This window comes from Astyanax mexicanus, chromosome 25 (assembly GCF_023375975.1).
Source record: "Astyanax mexicanus isolate ESR-SI-001 chromosome 25, AstMex3_surface, whole genome shotgun sequence".
In the NCBI taxonomy this organism is placed as follows: domain Eukaryota; kingdom Metazoa; phylum Chordata; class Actinopteri; order Characiformes; family Acestrorhamphidae; genus Astyanax; species Astyanax mexicanus.
In genome coordinates, this window is record NC_064432.1 from 26,825,378 (window position 1) to 26,845,108 (window position 19,731).

A 19,731-nucleotide genomic window follows, 5' to 3' on the forward strand; every position below is an offset into this window, starting at 1 on the left:
CTTGACTTTATCCCGACTGATACTTACATGTTAATAGGTAAAGTTCTAAGTTTTCAGCAGGTGGACAAAATAATGGAAACACTGTAATATCTGGCCCAGACACTCTGAGGAGTCTGAGCTGTCTCCAAAAGGGCTTTTTGAACATTTTAGAACAATTTCCAGACAGAAACTGAAGCGTTCTCCTGGAAAACGAGACGTGCTGTCATGTCACTGTCAGAACGGAACAGCAATTTCAGCTAAAAGCTGAAAACCAGCCAGAAACACTGTGTTTCTAAACCTTCACCTCTCAAACAAAGAGTTTCACAACTAACATACCAACAAGCTCACCTTCAGAAACTTAAAAAGCTTTAATCCTGCACAGTGCAGCTTAATTTAGGGCGTTTAGCTCAGTGTGCCTTTGCTATCGTAACGTCGGGAAAAGTACAAGTTGCGCAAAAGTCATGTACTAATTCTCTTAATTAATCACGAGTGTGGATAATTAATTTTGGGTGTATCGTGAAATAATAAACCAATCAGAGTGTCTCTTGCTCATCATTCTCTTTAAGAGTAGATCAGGTGAGCTCTGTCTTTGGTGTATTGCTATTGTAACGGTGCAGCTACCTGGACGTGTTCAACAAACTCTTCTCAGCAGAGGAAACTGAGCTGCTGGTTGACGCTGTGAAGGAGCTCCAGCAGCTCATTTACGGGAACAGCAATGTTATTTTATTTACTATTCTGTTTATTGTTGATGTAAAAGTTGGGTTTGTGCTGCTGTGTGTTCATGTGTGTGTAATAAGTGGGGGAGTACGCTCGGCTCGGCACAGCGCCTGTGTTACCGAGATAGCGATGAACGTCTGACTGTTGGCGTCTGTCTAGGTTGTATTCAGTCAGTGGAGCTCCTGTGTTTTCTGTTACCAAGATAAACAAGATAAAACTCCAGAAATGTACCTGAACACACCTCATTTCCAGAACACCACGCCCATCAGTGTAGATATATTCAGAAGATCTGCTGATATTTAAACATTGCTTTTCAATTACAGAACAAATATTGTGTTAAAAAAATGTATAGAAAGTTAAATATGGCTAATCCAACATTTTGGGCTTCATAATAAAAGCCCCAGAGCAGATAAAATACATATAAATAAAAAAATGTCTAAACTAAAACTAAAGACTCAAAATATAAAAACTAAAATTCAAAATATGGTGGAATATGTCATTTTAAGCACTTTAATCTCTTTAAATCAGGTCTGCTATAGTTTATTAAAGTATTTGTTAATGTAAAAATGTATCATAGTGTAGAGTGTAGAGGGTGGGGTTATATGTGTATAGTAATGAGGTGGGCGGAGTCACTTGCTTTGACTGACAGAGGGGGCGGCGCTGGGCCCACAGCAGGGCAGCAGCTTGAGGAATCTCTGTTTAATGGTTTTTTTGCTTTGGCTGGCGGCATTACCTGCAATTCACCAATCACAGCACAGGGTTAGAGAGAGCATTTACATACACACACACACACACACACACACACACACACACACACACACACACTGTGCACACACGCACACACACCATGCAGTGCTTTGCTGACCCGGCTTCAGTGTTTTTTAATGGGAGCTCAAACTGTTCACCATTGGTCAAAACCATCATATAAACCCAACTAGAACCACAACTCACCACAACTCACCACCACAGCCCTCATATTCACCAGCGTTTATATTCACCAGCGTTTATATTTACCAGCCTTTATATTCACCAGCCTTTATATTCACCAGCCTTTATATTCACCAGCCTTTATATTCACCCGCGTTTATATTCACCCGCGTTTATATTCACCCGCGTTCATATTCACCCGCGTTTATATTCACCAGCGTTTATATTCACCAGCGTTTATATTCACCAGCGTTTATATTCACCAGCGTTTATATTCACCAGCGTTTATATTCACCCGCGTTTATATTCACCAGCGTTTATATTCACCAGCGTTTATATTCACCAGAGCTTATATTCACCAGAGCTTATATTCACCAGCATTCATATTCACCAGCGTTTATTTTCACCAGCGTTTATTTTCACCAGCGTTTATATTCACCAGCGTTTATATTCACCCGCGTTTATATTCACCAGCGTTTATATTCACCAGCGTTTATATTCACCAGCGTTTATATTCACCAGCGTTTATATTCACCAGAGCTTATATTCACCAGCGTTTATATTCACCAGCGTTTATATTCACCAGAGCTTATATTCACCAGCGTTTATATTCACCAGCGTTTATATTCACCAGTGTTCATATTCACCAGCGTTTATATTCACCAGCGTTTATTTTCACCAGCGTTTATATTCACCAGCGTTTATATTCACCCGCGTTTATATTCACCAGCGTTTATATTCACCAGCGTTTATATTCACCAGAGCTTATATTCACCAGCGTTTATATTCACCAGAGCTTATATTCACCAGTGTTCATATTCACCAGCGTTTATATTCACCAGCGTTTATTTTCACCAGCGTTTATATTCACCAGCGTTTATATTTACCAGCCTTTATATTCACCAGAGCTTATATTTACCAGCCTTTATATTCACCAGAGCTTATATTTACCAGCCTTTATATTCACCAGAGCTTATATTCACCAGCGTTTATATTTACCAGCGTTTATATTTACCAGAGCTGATATTCACCAGCGTTTATATTCACCAGCGTTCATATTCACCAGCGTTTATATTCACCAGAGCTTATATTCACCAGCGTTTATATTTACCAGCCTTTATATTCACCAGAGCTTATATTCACCAGAGCTTATATTTACCAGCGTTTATATTTACCAGCGTTTATATTCACCAGAGCTTATATTTACCAGCCTTTATATTTACCAGCGTTTATATTTACCAGAGCTGATATTCACCAGCGTTTATATTCACCAGCGTTTATATTTACCAGAGCTGATATTCACCAGTGTTTATATTCACCAGAGCTTATATTCACCCGCGTTTATATTCACCAGCGTTTATATTCACCAGTGTTCATATTCACCAGCGTTTATATTCACCAGCATTTATTTTCACCAGCGTTTATATTTACCAGCCTTTATATTCACCAGAGCTTATATTTACCAGCCTTTATATTCACCAGAGCTTATATTTACCAGCCTTTATATTCACCAGAGCTTATATTCACCAGCGTTTATATTTACCAGCGTTTATATTTACCAGAGCTGATATTCACCAGCGTTTATATTCACCAGCGTTTATATTCACCAGAACTTATATTCACCAGTGTTTATATTCCCCAGTGTTTATATTCACCAGAGCTTATATTCACCAGCGTTTATTTTCACCAGCGTTTATATTCACCAGCGTTTATATTCACCAGAGCTTATATTCACCAGCGTTTATATTTACCAGCCTTTATATTCACCAGAGCTTATATTCACCAGAGCTTATATTTACCAGCGTTTATATTTACCAGCGTTTATATTCACCAGAGCTTATATTTACCAGCCTTTATATTTACCAGCGTTTATATTTACCAGAGCTGATATTCACCAGCGTTTATATTCACCAGAGCTTATATTCACCAGCGTTTATATTCACCAACCTTCATATTTGGAGTTCATACTTAACAGCCTTTAGATTCACCAGAGTTCATATGCACCAGGCTTTACATTCACCAGTGTTTATATTCATCAGTGTTTATATATTTACCAATCACTATAGGAGTCACTATAGGAGTACTAGGCAACATTTCACACATTGAACATGACAAGTGTAAATTGTGATAGACAGACAGTGGATGAATTGTATGACTCACAACAATGTTATGTAATTAGTATATTGCAAACATATATTATAAAGGAAAACAGAAATAAAAGAGTTAAAAAATCTCAAGTCCTTGCTCATTTCCATAGTCCAGAAACCATTTCTCACTCCTGATTTTCACCCCCAAGTGTTACACACTTTTTATTTATATTTTTATCTAAAAAAAAATACACAGATATAGTAGTAATACAAGAACATAGGGCTGCAACTATTACTTTCTTGACTAATCTGGCTCTAACCTTTTAGAGCTTTATGAAGTAGAGTCAGCTGGAATTCAGGCTTTCAGTTAACAGCTGTGCTGAACTCATCAAGAGTTACGGAAAAAAAACATTCTTTAACAAAAATCAGGGACAGTCAATCCGAAAAAAAGAAGAATCTTAGGAACTTTGAAATTATCCTCGAGTGCAGTCGCATAAAAGACAAAACCATTAAAAAAAACATTATGAAGATGACGATGGTGGAACTGGCACTCATCAGGACCACTCAGGAAAGGATAGAAAAGCAAGAATTCCCTCAGTTCCACAGGATAAGGTCATCAGGGTTACCATCCTCAGCAATATTTAAGAGCACCCAAATGCTTTGTTTAACACTTTTAAGTTAAATCGTAAGAAATCATAAACTAACGATGATCGATAAGCGCTTACTCTTTCCCTTGTGTCGCCATGGCAACAGCAGTCTGACCATCCTCAGTGCGGCTCCTGCGGTCTGAGAGATGAGGGCCATGATGGTCTCCTCGTCCACTGTCCTCGCTCGTCTTCACTATCTGCCCTGTTTCTCTTTCTCTCTCTCTTTCTCTCTCTCTCTGTATCTCCAGGGTCTGGGTTGGTCACACCTCAGTGGTGGGGTTTGGACGGGGACCAGGGCGGCTGTGGACCACTGAGCATTAGCTTAATGCTTCCGGACATCCAGCAGAGGCCTGAGGGGACGAGTTGGTGTGTGTGTAGTGTGTGTTTTCAGACTTCAAATAATGCAAGAAAACTACTTCATATTCATACAACTGATGCTCTCAAACACATTAAGAGACAAGAAATTCAAGTAATTAACTCTTGATGAGCACAGCTGTTAACTGAAAGCCTGAATTCCAGGACACTCTACCTCATAAAACTGACTGAGAAAATCCAGCAGAGATGTTCAAAACTAAATGTGTACAACATACTCAAACACTAGTTAGTAATAATAAAGCTGTTAATCAGATTTGAGACACTTTCATTCGGTTGAAGATCAGACAGCCAAGCCATCAATGTTTTGTTAGTAGAACGTTTTTTTACAGGTTACAGGTTTTTAGAACGTTCCTGGAACATTATTTCTGTAACATTACAGGTTACCATTCTTGGAACCTGTTTAAAACACATGCTAAACGATCTTAGAACGTTCTCTGTTAGATGGGAGAGTTCCAAATACAGCAAATCAACAGCTCAGCCTTAAAGCCCATTCACTCCAGAGGTTCTGTTACGGCTCCTGTTCGAGTCTGTCAATGTGACCCAGACTCTGTTTATTTTACGCTAGAATTCTCTGTAGAATTCTCTGTAGAATTCTCTCTGGCTCTGTGCCAACATCACATTTCACTGCACTGCCTGAGAACCTCCAGAGACCTGGACTCGCTTACAGTTAGCAGATCAGCTGGAAGTGTGTCAGCAGAGCCTCCCTCCGGACCCCCAAACCCAGCCACCCCCCGACCATTCCTGCACTCATATTTTCAGAGTAGAGCTGATTAGAGTCCGACCAAGACTCTACGCTCAATCTCTGAGCATAAAGCTCTACACTTAAGACATTATGCTAAGGCTCAGACTCTACGCTCAAGACTCTACGCTCAAGACTCTACGCTCAAGACTCTACGCTCAAGACTCTACGCTCAAGACTCTACGCTCAAGACTCTACGCTCAATCTCTGAGTATAAAGCTGTACACTTAAGACTTTATGCTAAGGCTCAGACTCTAAGATAAGACTCTACGCTCAATCTCTATACACTCAAGCCTATACTCTCAGGACTCTGCGCCAAAGATGCCACACTCATCTCAACGCTCAGACTCTGTGCTCAATCTCTACACTCAATCTCAGTTCCCAAGACTCTACGCCCAGGACTCTACGCCCAGGACTCTACGCCCAGGACTCTACGCCCAGGACTCTACGCCCAGGACTCTACGCCCAGGACTCTACGCCCAGGACTCTACATCCAGTCTTTTTTACACTACCTCCCTCTATTTTACTATACTTTATTTTACCTCACTCCACCTCACATTACCCTCTCACTATGCCTTATTCTGCCTCACTGTAATTTACTATACCTCATTTTACCTCACACTATCTCCCTCTACCTCACTCTACTCCACCCTACCTCACTTTACCTCCTTCTGTTTCACTATACCTCAATTCTACCTCACTCTACCTTACTTTTAGGGTTCATACATGTTTTAACCTATACATTTCCATGATTTTTTCATGACTTTTCCAGGCCTTTAAGGCAAATTTTCATGACCGTACGATTTGTAAAACATCAGTGCAGACATGGACAACTAAACCAAAAATCAACTTAAGCTAATTAAAATGGCTATAATTTAGTAGGTCTAAAATGAATCTGATAAAATGTTGACACACAAACTTTAATAATAAAATGTGTGTTAGATTTCCAATTTGTAGCTCAAAATAGATTTTCTCCATCAATAAACTGAAACACAAAGATTTGTAGAGCAAATTTTTATGACTTTTTAAAAAAAACTTTGAGTATTTTTATTTTTCCCAAACTTATCCAGGCCTGGAAATATTTCATGACCGTATTGTGATTTATTGTACAGCACTACTGGACTATAAGACAAAAGTCGGCTCAGTGGTTGAATTCTTGCCTGTCATGCTGGAGGCCTCGGTTCAATTCCCAAACTGAGGTGTTTTAATGTTATTATTAGATATACAACTGCGTCCCTATTGGCTACAAGCTGGTCAGTGGCTGGAAACAGTTCTATCTGACTCCTGGATTCTGGCTCTGGTAGAATTAGTAATACATTTTTTCTATTATTAAATTTTTTTGAATGCACTAGCTGTTGTAACAGTGGGAGCGTGTGTGCAGGTATGGATTCATTTGGATTACGCGTCTGGAAGCAGATATTGGAAACGTTAAAACCAGTAGAAATCACAATCGCATGGTGAGTGATGGAGGAGGGGGTCCAAACGGAGACGTGATGACTGTAATCAAATTCTGGCCAGGAGATTTTTCACCACCATATGGCTTCTGAGTCACGGCTCACTGTGCTCTCCTCGTGAAACAGAATACGATGCAGAGTGAACGTCTCAATCCAGAGACCCAAACCCAACAAGTGCTAATGGTGACTAACACTGACTAACGCTGACTAACACTGATGTCCTCGATCTTTGACAGGTACCAACAGTTTTTAGTGACCTGGGAAAATCTGCTTTTAGCTACAGAGAGAGAGAGCACATTTATTTTTGCTTATTTAGTATTTATTATTTTTTATTTTATATGTTTTATGTTTTATATTTTAATTCTTGTTCTTGGTTTCTTATTTACTACATTTTTTACTTTTTATGTGTCAAATTTGTTCTTTTTTATGATATTTTAGAATTTTCTGTTTTACTTTTATTAAATGTTGATTTAAAATGAATATTTATTTAATTTTTTGTATTATTTTTTACTATTTTATTTCTTATTATTTCTAATTTCTTATTAAATGTCTTCAATCCCTTTTATGTTATAAATGTTTATCAACATTGTGAACAACATTGTAATCTTTCCCCCCCCCGAGTGAAAATAAAGTTTGATTGATTGATTTGAGGTCAGTGGTGTATTCTCACTATATGACCCTTTTTCACTAAAATTCTGTTTTTGGATTTTTTTTGAGATTTTTAGAGTTTTTTGCAGTTTTTTGACGCACGTTCGCCCAAATTCCTCTTTTTTACAGCAGTGTTCTTCACACGGTGGAAATCATAGTGTCCTAAACCATCAATTTGGCTACAGATGGTTCTCTACAATTGCAGATCACTTCTGGGTAAAGTATCCGACCCAGTGTAAGTGGCTGTTCTGATTCATTTTTTTGAAAAAGCACCACAGCCTCTACTTTTGACGTTTTGAGAGATAAATATAGCTTTTTAAAAGGCACGTGCCTTCAGGCTCGTTTTAAGGAACATTTGCCAGATTCTTTCACTGCCTACCTGAGCTGCAGGTGAAGTCCCGAACCGCTTCTGTTTTTCAGAGTTCTGTTCGGAAAGTTCTAAAAAATTAAAATTGATCAAAATCTACATTTTAGCCATGAAAAATAAGAATAATTCTCTAAAAGACACTAATGTACTGCAGCATGATGTTTCTTCCATTGCTAAACTAAAGCTGATAACCATGCCATGTGATGCACCAGAGCGTAAACCCATGCATAAAGTGCAAAAAATATACGATTTTCTATGCAGAAACCAAACCACAGAATGCACAGTAGTCTACCTCACTCAGCCTTTCTTTGTTTCCCTAGACCTCACTCTACTTCACTCTGTTTTACTGCTTCAAACCACCAACAGGTTCATGTTTAAAAGCTCCAGAGAGTCCTATTCTATTGGCAATGCATCTCTACTAAACAAAACTGGAAAAGACAAGCTGTGATTGTACTTCTGCACATCCGTTTCAACAATAGGTGCAGTTTAAAGTAGATTAAACACATAGTACAGAGTAGTGCATCTAAATAAATACCCTCAGATTCAATCTTAGCCTTCATAATGACAAAAATAGATGTTTGGGAATTTGAGCAAAAATTAGACACAAAGTCCCTTCAGAACACGACCAACAAACATGAAACGTGATGTGAAATCCAGGTCATGCGGATTACTCACGTATGATTACCCCCTAACATCATTAAAACCCTGAGAAAACACATCCCTTGTAGCACTCTATCAGAGACAGAGATAACAGATACGTGGTCAATCGCATCATCGCACATCTTCGATTTCCAGCCTAGATTAACACCTGACCTGCTGCTCTTATTCACACCTGGACACAAAAGTATATTTGGAAATGAGTGTTTTAGAATTATACTGAATTACATTAAACTGAACGTGTACTTCATAGAAGTCTATTTTTTAAATGCACTATATTGGACTTTTTAAAAAGTATGATCACTTTTTGATAAAAGCCTAATATTAATGTTCTTTTAATATATTAAGTAAATAAATCTGTAATTAAGTATAAATATACACATATATATATATATATATATATATATATATATATATATATATATATATATATATATATATATATATACATATAAATATGTATATATATATATATATATATATATATATATATATATATATATATATATATATATATATCGTTTTTTGGATCATTCTTCTTGACTGTTTTCTATATTAGCAGCAAACAATAATAAAAAACTTCTGGCCTTTGAGACTTTATCAAAGGATATTGAGTTTTTCACTTAATTAAAGAGATTTTAGGTTAAAAACCAAAGCAAACAGATTGTTATTGGTGTGGATTGATTGAGCAATTGATTGCAACACTTCCTGCCGGTGAGCTACCATGCCATGTCAACAAGAGATTGAGTTCAATTCCTGTTATGAGTGACTATTCTACAATGAACTTTTTCCAAAAGCCTTTTGACTTTTGAGAAAAGAAAGTCTTCTGAAATATGACCTAAAACCTCTTCCAGTTCCTCTACAACAACTCAACACTAAAGAATCAAACGAACGCTAGTGGACAATAAATGCCACAAATTAGTGTACTTTATGTTGAATTTTAAGCCCTTTAAAGTTGAGAAATGGCATTTTCAAACGTTTGAGAAAACAATGTCTCCTAAAATAAAGCTTCCAGTTCCTCTACAACACCACACTAAAGAATCAAACGAACATCACAGCTGTCCACAAAACGTCACAAAGTTTCCGAAAAGTCTACGATGTCTCTCTAATTGGTCCCGGGGTCCACAAAAATCTGTCTTACCTCCAGCAGAGAAGTCAATCAATCCCAAAAAGTGCAGGAGTTTGAGGGAACTGCAGAGAACCAGCAGGATGCCGACTGTCTGCAAGCCCTCCATCTCCCACTCCTCGTGAAAGAAGGTCAACATGACTCTCGCACACCTCAAGGACAAGTCCTTTCTGAGAGCCAGCCTGGACATGTCCTTATGTCTTCAACGTCTTTGACACTCGTACCTTCACAAATACTGATAAATTGATCGGAGAGAGGCGTCTCACAAGTCCAGGAAAGGATTGAAGAAAGGATTTTCTCTTTAATATCGCACTTTTCAGCTAATCTTGTTCGGGGCGTTGCTTAAGCCAAATGGAATTCCAGTACAATCGTAAAGCCCTATTCGCCTTTTCGGCCGGTCCTGTTTGGGTCAGAACCTTCCGGAAATTGATAATCTGATAACAAAACATCCAGAAAATGAGGAGATCTAATCCACAGGTGTTAAGCCAGAGGTGCTTTGATCTTCATTGTTCTTGCCAACATCAAAAAAAAGGTTAATCAAACAGATCGAGAAGTTCTCAATACTTCAGTCCAAACCAGTCGATTGAGCCCAAACCTTGTGGACAAGGTGAGATCATCATACCTCGCGGTTCTGATCCGTACCTGAACTTCTGTTCTTCATCTCCCTCCCTCACTCTCTCACTCCTTCAGCCTAATTGGGTCACTTGCATGTGTTTTCTAAGAGACCAGGGGAGAAATCAGGGGGAGGAGTAGGCGGGATTATAGGCGGGCAGCAGTGTGGGCATGATGACAGATGTGACATCCTCTTTTCCTCACTTACTGCTTCCCTCCCTCCCTCTCTTTCTTTCTTTCTTTCCTCGTCTCTACTTGGATTTATTCCCACTTTATGCCCATTTTTCTCCTCAGAGACCTCGTAGTCGTCACTATAGCCATTGCTGCTCGCTATCTAAACTCACTATTGTTCAGCTTCAGTAGATCCAAGAGCGGGAAGCCAAAAGTATTTTTATTTCTTAATCCCTGACACACAAAACCAGCCACTGTATCCTGAATCCAAACATCAAATTTCAAATTCATGCCCATGCTCAGTTTAAAACACTACAGCTCCACACACTTTTATTCTGTAACGGCACATTTATTCTGATTATTTTTGTAAATTTTTCTTCTTTTAAATATATTGATTAATTAATGCTTTATGTGTGTAAGCTGCTTGCACTTGAGTTTTACACTCAATAAACATAATTTAACCAGCTCTAAACAACACATACACCAAGTATTCTTAAAGAGTAAAAACAAGGAGCAACCAAATGAAACCACTCACATCTTGAAAAACATTACATAGTATTAATCATGTAGGTTTCAAAATATATTTCTGCTGAAAATTGGAGTTATGGAATGGCAAAGTAAAAAAAATGCTTGTTTGGTTGTATATAGACAAAAATTGAAACTCAATTTAGCAATTAAAGGATTATCAAAATCCTCCACTGAGGTTCCGAAGAACACTTTTATTACACTTTTATACTTGTATTAATGTTTATAATGTATGTTTCAAGTAATAATACTGTACGAATTTGAATTTATGGGATTGCAAATGAAGGAAAATTGCCTATTTGCCTATAGGGTTATCATATCACACAACTAAATCAATAAATTCATAAAGATATCTTATGCATTTAAGCTATATAGGAGGACAAACCTAGGAAAAATGTCCTATAAAAATGGAAAATCAAACTGTTATCAAATGACAACATTAAATCTTTAAAGAACTGTTTCTATAGTATGAATTACATACGTTTCAAAGTACTTTACAGTAGCATTTTGGAGTATTGGGAGGACAAACCTTGGAAAATGTATATTTGGTTTTGTATAAATCAGACTTTAGAGTCCTATAAAACTAGAATATAAAACTTATCAAATGACACCATTCAATTATTAAAGAAGCCCTTTAATACTACTAATGATAGAAGTTTCAGTTTTTATTTTACTGTTGTGTTCTAAAGTATTTGGAGGTCAAACTTGGAAAAATGCACATTTGTGCATAATAAAATATTGTGCATTATAGTAGTTGCATTACGGAAAAAGGTGCCTCCTGCAGAGATTAAACATGCAAAATAAGAGTTTTACAATAAACAAAATTTACCCAGCTCTAATCAACACGTATACACCAATACAACCCCCCTCTCTATCTTTTAGCTTAGCTTCATCTCTGCATCTGGTGGTTTGGCAGCTATATCTTCTGCCCGAACCACCTTGCTTTAATGTCCTTAGAGCTTTTGCCCACACAGATGGCACACATCTTTTCTCCTACAACAAAAACCCTCAGACAGATCACCTCCACAGTCTGGCACAGTCACAAAGTCTGTGCACAGAGAGACTGAGCGCCAACACTGAAACATGACTCTTCAGGACGCAAACTAAGAACCAGGCCTTTGCGTCAGTCCTGCACAATAGCTGGGGACAAATTTCCGAGATAAGAACCCTCTCCTACAGAACTCCAAAAAGACTGAGTGGACTAGAATATGGACCTTAAAAGCAGACACTTTTAAAATCTGTGTTTTTAATGTGCTTAAATAGAACAGAAAAACTGTCCATTAGTTTTAATGTCATCAATGTTTCACAATTGCAAAACCATACAGTGTCTTACTGAAACACAATTAAAGAAAAGTGTTCATTCAAAGGCGCATTTCAAGGCATACGAACCACAGAAAATGTAGCAGAACTGTGAGGTTAATTAGCCATAGAGTTAAACAAGCTAAACTCTAGAGCCGCAAACTCTCGAAATCAAAGTCAACATGAAAAATCATTTAGGCAAGTCGCACTTTCATATTCCTTTCATCTCGGCATCATTAAACACATTCAAAAAGGGGTCTTCTCCTGCATAAAATTTACTCAGCTCGACAGCCATTACCAACTAACCAAATCACACCCGGGCCGAGGGACTAGTCCCTGCGGTCCCCAATGAGGACACTCTCTCACTCTCTCTCTCTCTAATTTGGCAATCGGCTATACTCCTCACAGTCTTCAGCTCAGTCCCGCCAGACTAAATTTATGCCGTCTCCTGGGTTTCGACGCTCTGAAACATGCACAACCTGAGCTCTCGGCGTTTCAGGAGTCTGTCTGCAGTTTTCATGCAATCAAGAATGGAAGAGACAAAATTAGCCCTTCCAACGGTCAGAAAAACAGGCTTTGAAAAGGGCTTCTAAAATAGATTGCGTTCCCGGAACGACCTGAGAGGATGGCACCTGAAATATATCTACCTTACTTCTGTTCCTCATTCTCCAGAGGAACAAAGGAGGTGGCGTGACGCCTGAAAGAAGCGTCGCCCATTGTTTTGGGGACATGAAAAATGGGAGGTGTTCGTTTGGGAGCCAATAATGAGCCAATTGTTATTCTCTTTAGAGTTGGCAGAGCACTGGAACGAATCCTGTGTTTCTTCTGCCAACAGAAGAATTGGGTAGAATTTTCTTTTTGACACTGAATTCAACTGACAAAACACTCTGTCACGCCTTTGTCGCTTAGAGTTCGTTGCCCAATTTCTTTCCATGATTTAAAAAACGTATGTGGGGAAAAATTATTTAAATCATCAGTCAGTAGAGATGCAAGAAGGTTGTTACTATTTACCTCAAATAAGAAGGAGCTGATGCAAAACACAGAAAAATACTACTGTCTAATGTTTTGACCAGATTCTCAAACTGGTTGAAACTAAGAAACTAAAGTAACTCAAGTCAAATATGAAATCTTTTACGACTTTCTCGATGGTTAAAAAGTTGAATGCATCCTGTAAATCCTTTATAAGACCACAACTAGTACTGGTGGCTATGCTATTTATTAATTTTACATTATATCATTGATTGAAACTGATTTGTTTGAAGTATACCGTTTATTTGTTTGGGACCCAGTAATAATAATAATAATAATGAACCAACTATTATTCTTTTAAGTTGGCAGAGCACTGGAACGAATCCTGTGGTTCTTCTGCCAACAAAGACTGGTAGAATTGAGCTTTTTGACACTGAATTCAACTGACAAAACACTGTCGCGTCTTTGTAAGTTTTGATCATTAATTATCATGCATTCACCTCAGGGCTCAGCGCTACTACTCTGGTGCTCACTTTTTCCCCACCAGCTCTCAACAATAAAAAAAACACTCAAAACAAAAAGAAAAGTGTGTGTGGTGTGTCTTTACATGTGTACGCCCAAGGTTAATTAATCACACCCTGCAAAATGAGTCATTTTTCTGCCTCAGGACGGAAAGACAGAATCATTTAACAGTTGCCAAATTTAGACGTCTACCTGTGCAATTATCCCTCTCAAACGTGATTAAAACCACTGGAGGTGAGGAGCAGACGAGCCGGTTAACAAATGGGCCCCATCCGCCCAAATCTGGGTAGCATGATTCCAATTAACGCTACCGGGGTCTTACGAGGGGGGTCAATTTACATAGATCATTATCCTGCGAGCATATCTTTAATATTCCTGGTGAATCTGGGGCACGGAACGATCCTGCAGTCCAGAGCTGATCAATTACAACTACAAGACCTTTCTAAGAACAGCTATGAATGCATCATTTAGACTGGTGCCCTCATAAACTGTCTCGCCTTTGTAAGCTGGCGAACTCTGAGAATTGAAGGATTCGCTTAGAGTTTGTTGCCCAATTTCCTTCCATTAATTAAAAAACGTATGTGGGGACAAACGATTGAAATCATCATTCAGTAGAGATTCAAGAAAGTTGCTGCTTTTTACCTCAAATAAGAAGGAGCTGATGCAAGTCAAAAAACTACTGTATTTTTTTGCAACTATAATTCTATCAGTCAGGTATTAAGGAGCAGTAAAGACACTCCACTGAAGTACAGAGTTATACAGGAGATTCAGTTTAGTTCTCCAGCACTGAGACTGAAGCAGTATTTGCATTAGCATTAGCCGCTAACCCCAGCCCTAAGCACTAACTAGCTCCTCTGCTGTTCAGAGGTGAGTATATCAGACTGTAGTCTGTGCATTTATCATGTTAAAACAAGCTACGTTGGACAAACCTCTAGGTAATATCGCCCTGGCTCACCAGAACACTCATGATTCTTCAGTGTATCACTATCAGTTAGCTGCTAATGCTAATGCTCCAGCCTTTGGTGCTGGATCAGCTACGAATGCATCATCCAGACCGGTGCCCTCAATAAACCAAAGGAAACGACACACGAGGGTCAAATCTATTTAATATACTATGAAAGAAGGAGTTTAAGTTGAATACTTTTAATTTTATCAACTTGTGATGGGCAAATTATATGTAAAACATGCTTAAAATATGGTTAAAACAGGGTTAAAAGCTTTAGTAATTAAGGAAAGAACCACACAAAGCAACTTTGGACATGTACGCCAATGATTTTAAGTACTAAGCCCCAAAGCTTGGGCAGACTGGTCTAGGAAAAGCTTTTTATGAGTATAGAAATTTCAGATTTACAACAACAGGTCTATATTTCAATATTTTCTGCTGCTTTTCCAGTGCATGGTACCAACATGGTACCTACTTTAAATATCTAACCACCTTCAGACAGTCTGTACCTGTTTTACTTAATCTTATTTATTTATTTTTTATTATTTTAGTTCTTCTCTTAGTTCTTTATTTCCTTTTTTATTTCTTTCCTCATTTTATTTTTTATTTATTTTTTAAGTTTTGTACTTAATAAAGTAAAAAAGGTACTAAATTTCATCAATATCTTCTTGTAACAAACACTTAGATCAGTATATTGATCAGATTAGGTGACGGAATGATTTTTTTTCTTCTTTTTTCCCCTATTTTTAGTGGAGGACAGAGGCCTGGTGTTTAATGCAGTTTTATCTTCAAGGTCGACTGCAGCTCATCTCCACTGCAGAGGCCTGGTTCTGCTGCAGACGGCCTGCAGGGGGCAGGAGATATCCGCTGATCTGTATATGGAAACATGTTGCGTATTTCTGATAAATACAAATACTGACAGGGTTTGATGGTAGGTTCTGCAGATGTTAATATATGTCAGTATATATATTTATATATGTATTTCAGGCAGCTGGACTAATGATCTGTCCAATCCAAGTCCAGCTGTGGCTCTCCTGACCTCTTAAATCTGCATATCTGATATTAATAATAATTTAATGAGCTACTTAACGAGCTTTAATTGCTCATCACAGATCTAACGAGGCTCACCTGAAGCTCAGGTCTGCTAATCTGCTCTCTAATTTAAAACTAAAGCAAAATAAAAGTCCTGAACCCGAAGCCTGAGAGCTGCAGAGTCAGTATTGATTTCTCCTGCTGTCCAATACGTCTTTATTAAAGCTGCAGCTCTGTAACGTCCTCACGCTGACAGCAGGACATCCAGACCCTCCACAGCCTCCCGTCTCACCGGGGACCAGGACACACAATACACTATACATCACTATACATCACTACAGGTGTACGCCCTGTCACAATAACTACTATATATTTATATTTAATTTATACTTAAATCATTCTACAATCTACAGAGGCAAGAAAAAAGGCATTTCAGTGTTGGTTGCTATGGTATTGCTATGGTGTCCATGGTGGTTGCTGAGGTGTTGGTATGTGGTTGCTAGGTGGTTTCTACGGTGTTGCTATGGTATCCGTGTTGGTTGCTATGGTGTTGCTAAGTGGGTGCAAGGCAGTTGCTAAGATGTTGCTACGGTATCCATGTTGGTTGCTATGATGTCCATGGTGGTTGCTTAGTGGTTGCTAAGGTGTTGCCATGGTATCCGTGTTGGTTGCTATGGTTTTGCTGTGGTGTCTGTGGTGGTTGCTAAGTGGTTGATATGGGTGTTTCTATGGTATCCATGTTGGTTGCTATAGTTTTGATATGGTGTCTGTGGCGATTGCTAGGTGTTGCTAAGGTGTTGCTAAAGTATCTCTGATAGTTGCCATGGTGTTGCTAAGTGGTTGCTATGGCGTCTGTGGTTGGTTGCCATAAACAATTACAGCATTCACCACAGACACCATAGCAACCACTTAGCAACCAACACGGATGTTAGGAGGACACTCACCCTACCTTACTCTCGCTCAACCTTATTCTACCTTATTCTGCCTCACTTTACCTCACAATCTTATGCTGCCTCACCCTGCCTGCCTTACTCTACCCTACTCTACCTCACTTCAGCTCACGCATCAGTCCGTTTACGATCATTACGTTTAACGCGTGATACCGTGGAGTCGCGTGACCTCCCTCTCTACTATCTGCTGAATAACTTACGAACTCTTTATCGCTCTGCTGAGGAAGACGTGAAAGTTTCTGCTGTTATAAATGAATGTCGCCGGAGGCGTCGTCTTCGTGCACCTGCGAGACGAGGCGCTGTTAATTAGTCTGACTTCATATCCTGATGAGCCTCCGTTAGTAATATATGTGAGGGAATATATCGCCCGGCGTGAATTATTCATCCCTATCCGAGCAGGGTGATCTCATCCACCTGAAGACGGAGCGAGTTCGATGAGTGAATTGATGATCGGATTAAATGGAATTTTAAATGAAGTTTGAGTTCAGACTTTGGGTGGAGCCATAAAACTGCTGCCAATCTGATCTTTTATAGCCTGAATCTGGATTTATGGGCTTTGGGAAGAACGCTACTGATCTGTCTGCTCTGCGGACTTGATCTTCCTTTAATTTATTTCTAATTTTATTATATTTATCACCAAATACTCAACCTCAACCAATCGTTAGGACTCCCTCCATCACTGCAAAGCTCCAAACACTCAGGACTTTCAGTATTTAAAATAAAAACACTGCATTTACCAATATAAAACCTGTAAAAATGCTCAAATACTATAACAAATATTTCACAAAACATATAATGATGTTTAAATCTGGACTCTGGGGTGATCAGTTCAGTGATTACATGGGTTTAATTACAAGAACATGCCGAGTGGAGAAATAAATAAGTTCATATGAAGAAATTGAGTATAATCAGAGTTTATTAATGTCTAATCAATTTTATACTGAAATATGTATTACGTGTCTAAAGTTTCAGCGCCACAGACGTAATTTTCTTAAAGGCTTTAAACTCAAATGTTTGAATCCTGTTTACTGTAGAGAAATGAATAGAATATAAGCAGGTTGCTTTCTTTGCTTTTTTTTTGTAAAATACATTATTCTTCTCTCTAAAATTAAAAGAATTCTCAGAATAAGTAGTTAATAACTATTTAGAATTTAAAATGTTAGAATTTTCATCTTTCAGCTCCACTTACCCCATTGGCTATAGGTAGCTACTGCTCTTGACTCCCAGTCCCCAATTGGGTCAGATTGTAAACCTACTAGATATTTACGTTTTTTTTTTGTTTTTTTTTTTAAGTTTTGCCTAGAGACCAGAGCTGACCTAATACCACACAGAAAAAAATATGTTTGCATGATTTTATTAAAAACACAACATATTAATATATTAACAGTAAGGAGGTAAAAAGTATGTGAACGCCGAGGCTAATTACTTTTCTAAGAGCTAATGCGCTAATTGGAGGCAGGATGTGATGAGATTATAGGATGTGATGGTTAAAGCTGCACCAGTTTTGAGTTTTGAGCTGTTCTTAAGAAGCATTGCTTGATGTGAATCACGCCTCGCTAAAACAGATCAAGCTCTCAGAAGACCTACTTTCAAGAATTGTTTACTTGAAGCATGAAGCTGGAAAGGGTTACAAAAGTACCTCTAAAAAACTTTTGATGTTCATGTGTCCACGGCAAGACAGACGCTCTACAAATGTAAATAGAGAAAATTCAGCACTGTTGCTGCTACTCTCTCTCTAGGCGTGGTAAAGTCGTGTAAAGGTGACTGTAAGAGCACAGCGCAGAATGATCAATGAGGTGAGGAAGAATCCTCTGAGGAAGAGTGTCAGCTAAAGACTGAATAAAGAAATCTCTGGCACATGCACTCTGGAACATTTTTTTGACAAATCTACAATAAGAAAAACATTAAACAAGAATGGAGTTAATGGGAGGACACCACATGGTGTCATCATCATGATCTGCAGCTACAGAAAGCGATTGTCTGCCAAAAGAGGATCAACCAGTTATTAAATCCAAAAATTCACATACCCCCCCCACTGTGAATATTAACATGCTGTTCTAAATAAAACCATACAAATATTTATAATTGTTTGTGTGGTATTAGTTTAATCAGACTGTGTTTGTCTATTGTTGTGATGTAGATGCAGATCAGAACACATTTAATCACCAATTTATGCAGAAATCCAATCACATACTTTTTCTTGTAACTGTATGTCTGATTAGGATCAGGTTTTTAATGCATATAAACGTTCTCAAATGTATTAAGCAGAATATACATCTGTACTATAAGTTCCCCTGTGTCCAGAGTCCCCCGCTCTCTGGAATACTCTGGAAGAGTAATAGCTGCTGTCCGGCTCCAGCATAAAAGTTTCATATGGGGATTTCACCAGGAGACGCCTGTGTTTCTACAGCAGTGCATTTTTAATAAGACATCAGCGTCCAGCCAGAGTAAAGAAAAACCCTACAGAGTACAGAGTAATTCAGATAATCCAGTACTGAATTACTGGGGAGGTCCTAATGAGTGCCAGTTCCATCATTATAGTGTGTTTAATGGTCTTCTGATTGACTGACCTTCTTTTCTTTTTAAGTGAATACTTTTCTTTACTTAGTTGAGTAGTTGTAACTGATGCTCTCAAACACACGAAGAGACAAGAAATTAAAGTAATTAACTCTTGATGAGAAAGTTTAAAACTTAAATCCTGAAGAGAGAATTTTCTTATGATATCAAACATATACTTTAAATATACTTTAAAATCAAATAAACTCATAATTTTTAAGTGCTCTCTTATTTTTACTGAGCTTTAAATGTGTGTAATATAAGAAATATAGTAAAACAGAGAGAGAACAGGCGTCAATCTTAAAGAGAAATACGGTTTCTGGCCGGGAATGAAAAACAAAATGAGAAATTTCTTTTCTTTTTCTTTTTTCAGAAGCAGAGGATCAGGTGGAGCGAGACAAGGACAAGAGCTGAAGGTCTTTACTAAAC

General features: G+C 38.2%; 1 protein-coding gene across 4 annotated transcripts in view; it reads right to left on the reverse strand.

The window, feature by feature from the left end:
- The window catches only part of LOC103025333 (Kv channel-interacting protein 2), a 136,507-nt gene that overhangs the window by 11,926 nt on the left and 104,850 nt on the right, over window positions 1-19,731 (reverse strand). Inside the window, exon 3 of one of the 4 annotated variants that reach the window (XM_022682122.2) lies at window positions 1,334-1,429. The exons of 2 other annotated variants lie outside the window; for them this stretch is intronic. In XM_022682122.2, coding sequence (XP_022537843.1) covers window positions 1,334-1,429 — 96 coding nt within the window. Of the gene's footprint in view, window positions 1-1,333; window positions 1,430-9,738; window positions 9,930-19,731 lie in introns of those variants that run through there. One more of the 4 variants, XM_022682123.2, reaches the window with a different exon arrangement.